At 49.0% G+C, this 1,156-nt stretch overlaps 1 protein-coding gene across 1 annotated transcript in view; it reads left to right on the top strand.

Moving 5' to 3' along the window:
* Positions 1-6: 6 nt before the first annotated feature.
* LOC106820084 overlaps positions 7-1,156 on the top strand; it is a 5,153-nt gene continuing 4,003 nt past the window's right edge. Inside the window, exons 1-2 of the mRNA XM_014824644.1 lie at positions 7-209; positions 846-1,010. Coding sequence (XP_014680130.1) covers positions 20-209; positions 846-1,010 — 355 coding nt within the window. The 5' untranslated portion in view covers positions 7-19. The remainder of the gene's footprint in view (positions 210-845; positions 1,011-1,156) is intronic.

The following is a 1,156-nucleotide window of genomic DNA, read 5'->3' on the forward strand; positions in this document are numbered from 1 at the left end:
AGATCGCTGCACGACAAAAATGGCGCTTCCAAAGCTATCCAAGGAAGTTTACGAGCTCGAAACGGACGATGTCCACATCGAATATTGCCTCGACATTCCCGACATGGCAAAGCTCTGGTTCGAAAAACACCCGGAATGGCCGATCATTGGCGCGTGGGTAGTAGACCAAGGAGCATCCTTGATGCAAAACATCGGATTTTATAAATGGGGTAAGTCAATGCTGCATTGAGCACACCATCGCGACCGCCAAACATCTCCACACCACAGCATGCAGAAGATCTCTCCTCCTCTAATTTGCCTGTGGAAATGTCTTCTTTCCGCAGCACCTTGTTGATTCCTCTTCCTTTTTCCTTGAATAGTGTGAGTCCCTTGCTTCCTAGATTTCCAGACGTCGACGTCACGTTAACGAACCCGCGTGTTTCGTAAATATTACCTTTTACCTCTTACCTCTTACCTCTGAGTTGTCGTTGCCCTACAGTAGAGGATACTCGTGTGCGAAATAATCGTAAAAATTATGTCGCACGACCTTTTCGTTGTTCGTTGTTCTCTCCGCCTCCTGTCCTCCGAATATTACGACACACGTATGCTGCGTGCCTTTGCAACAGCCAAGACCTTTGTCCGGGCAGTTACTGCCATCTGGTCTGTACTGTCTTCTGGCTCGTGCTCGGCTGACCAATATTCACACTGCTGGCGGTGTCGCGTTGACCTTGTATCATTAAGTGTATACTAGAGCACGTACATCATATTATACATATGATATACGCGCGCTCTGTTTATACACTCAACGCGCGCGCGACACTGCGACGTTCGGCCTTTCACGCCGTTTCTACTTTTCGCGCGACCAGGTTCGCACGAGGCACGCCGGAAGGTGATTGACAGCTGCATTCAAGGTGACAATAAGGAGAGTACAATGTACTCGATGATGAAGATGGGGCCAATGATGCGTGCGATTCGGTTCAGCACCTATCAAAAGCTGCTCGACATAGACAGCGATATGCCAACAAAGCCAGGTACACACACACACACACACACACACACACACACACACACACACACACACACACACACACACACACACACACACACACACACACACACACACACACACACACACACACACACACACACACACACACACACACACACACACACACGA

The sequence above is a fragment of the Priapulus caudatus genome, unplaced genomic scaffold (genome assembly GCF_000485595.1).
Source record: "Priapulus caudatus unplaced genomic scaffold, Priapulus_caudatus-5.0.1 Scaffold6478, whole genome shotgun sequence".
NCBI lineage: Eukaryota > Metazoa > Priapulida > Priapulimorpha > Priapulimorphida > Priapulidae > Priapulus > Priapulus caudatus.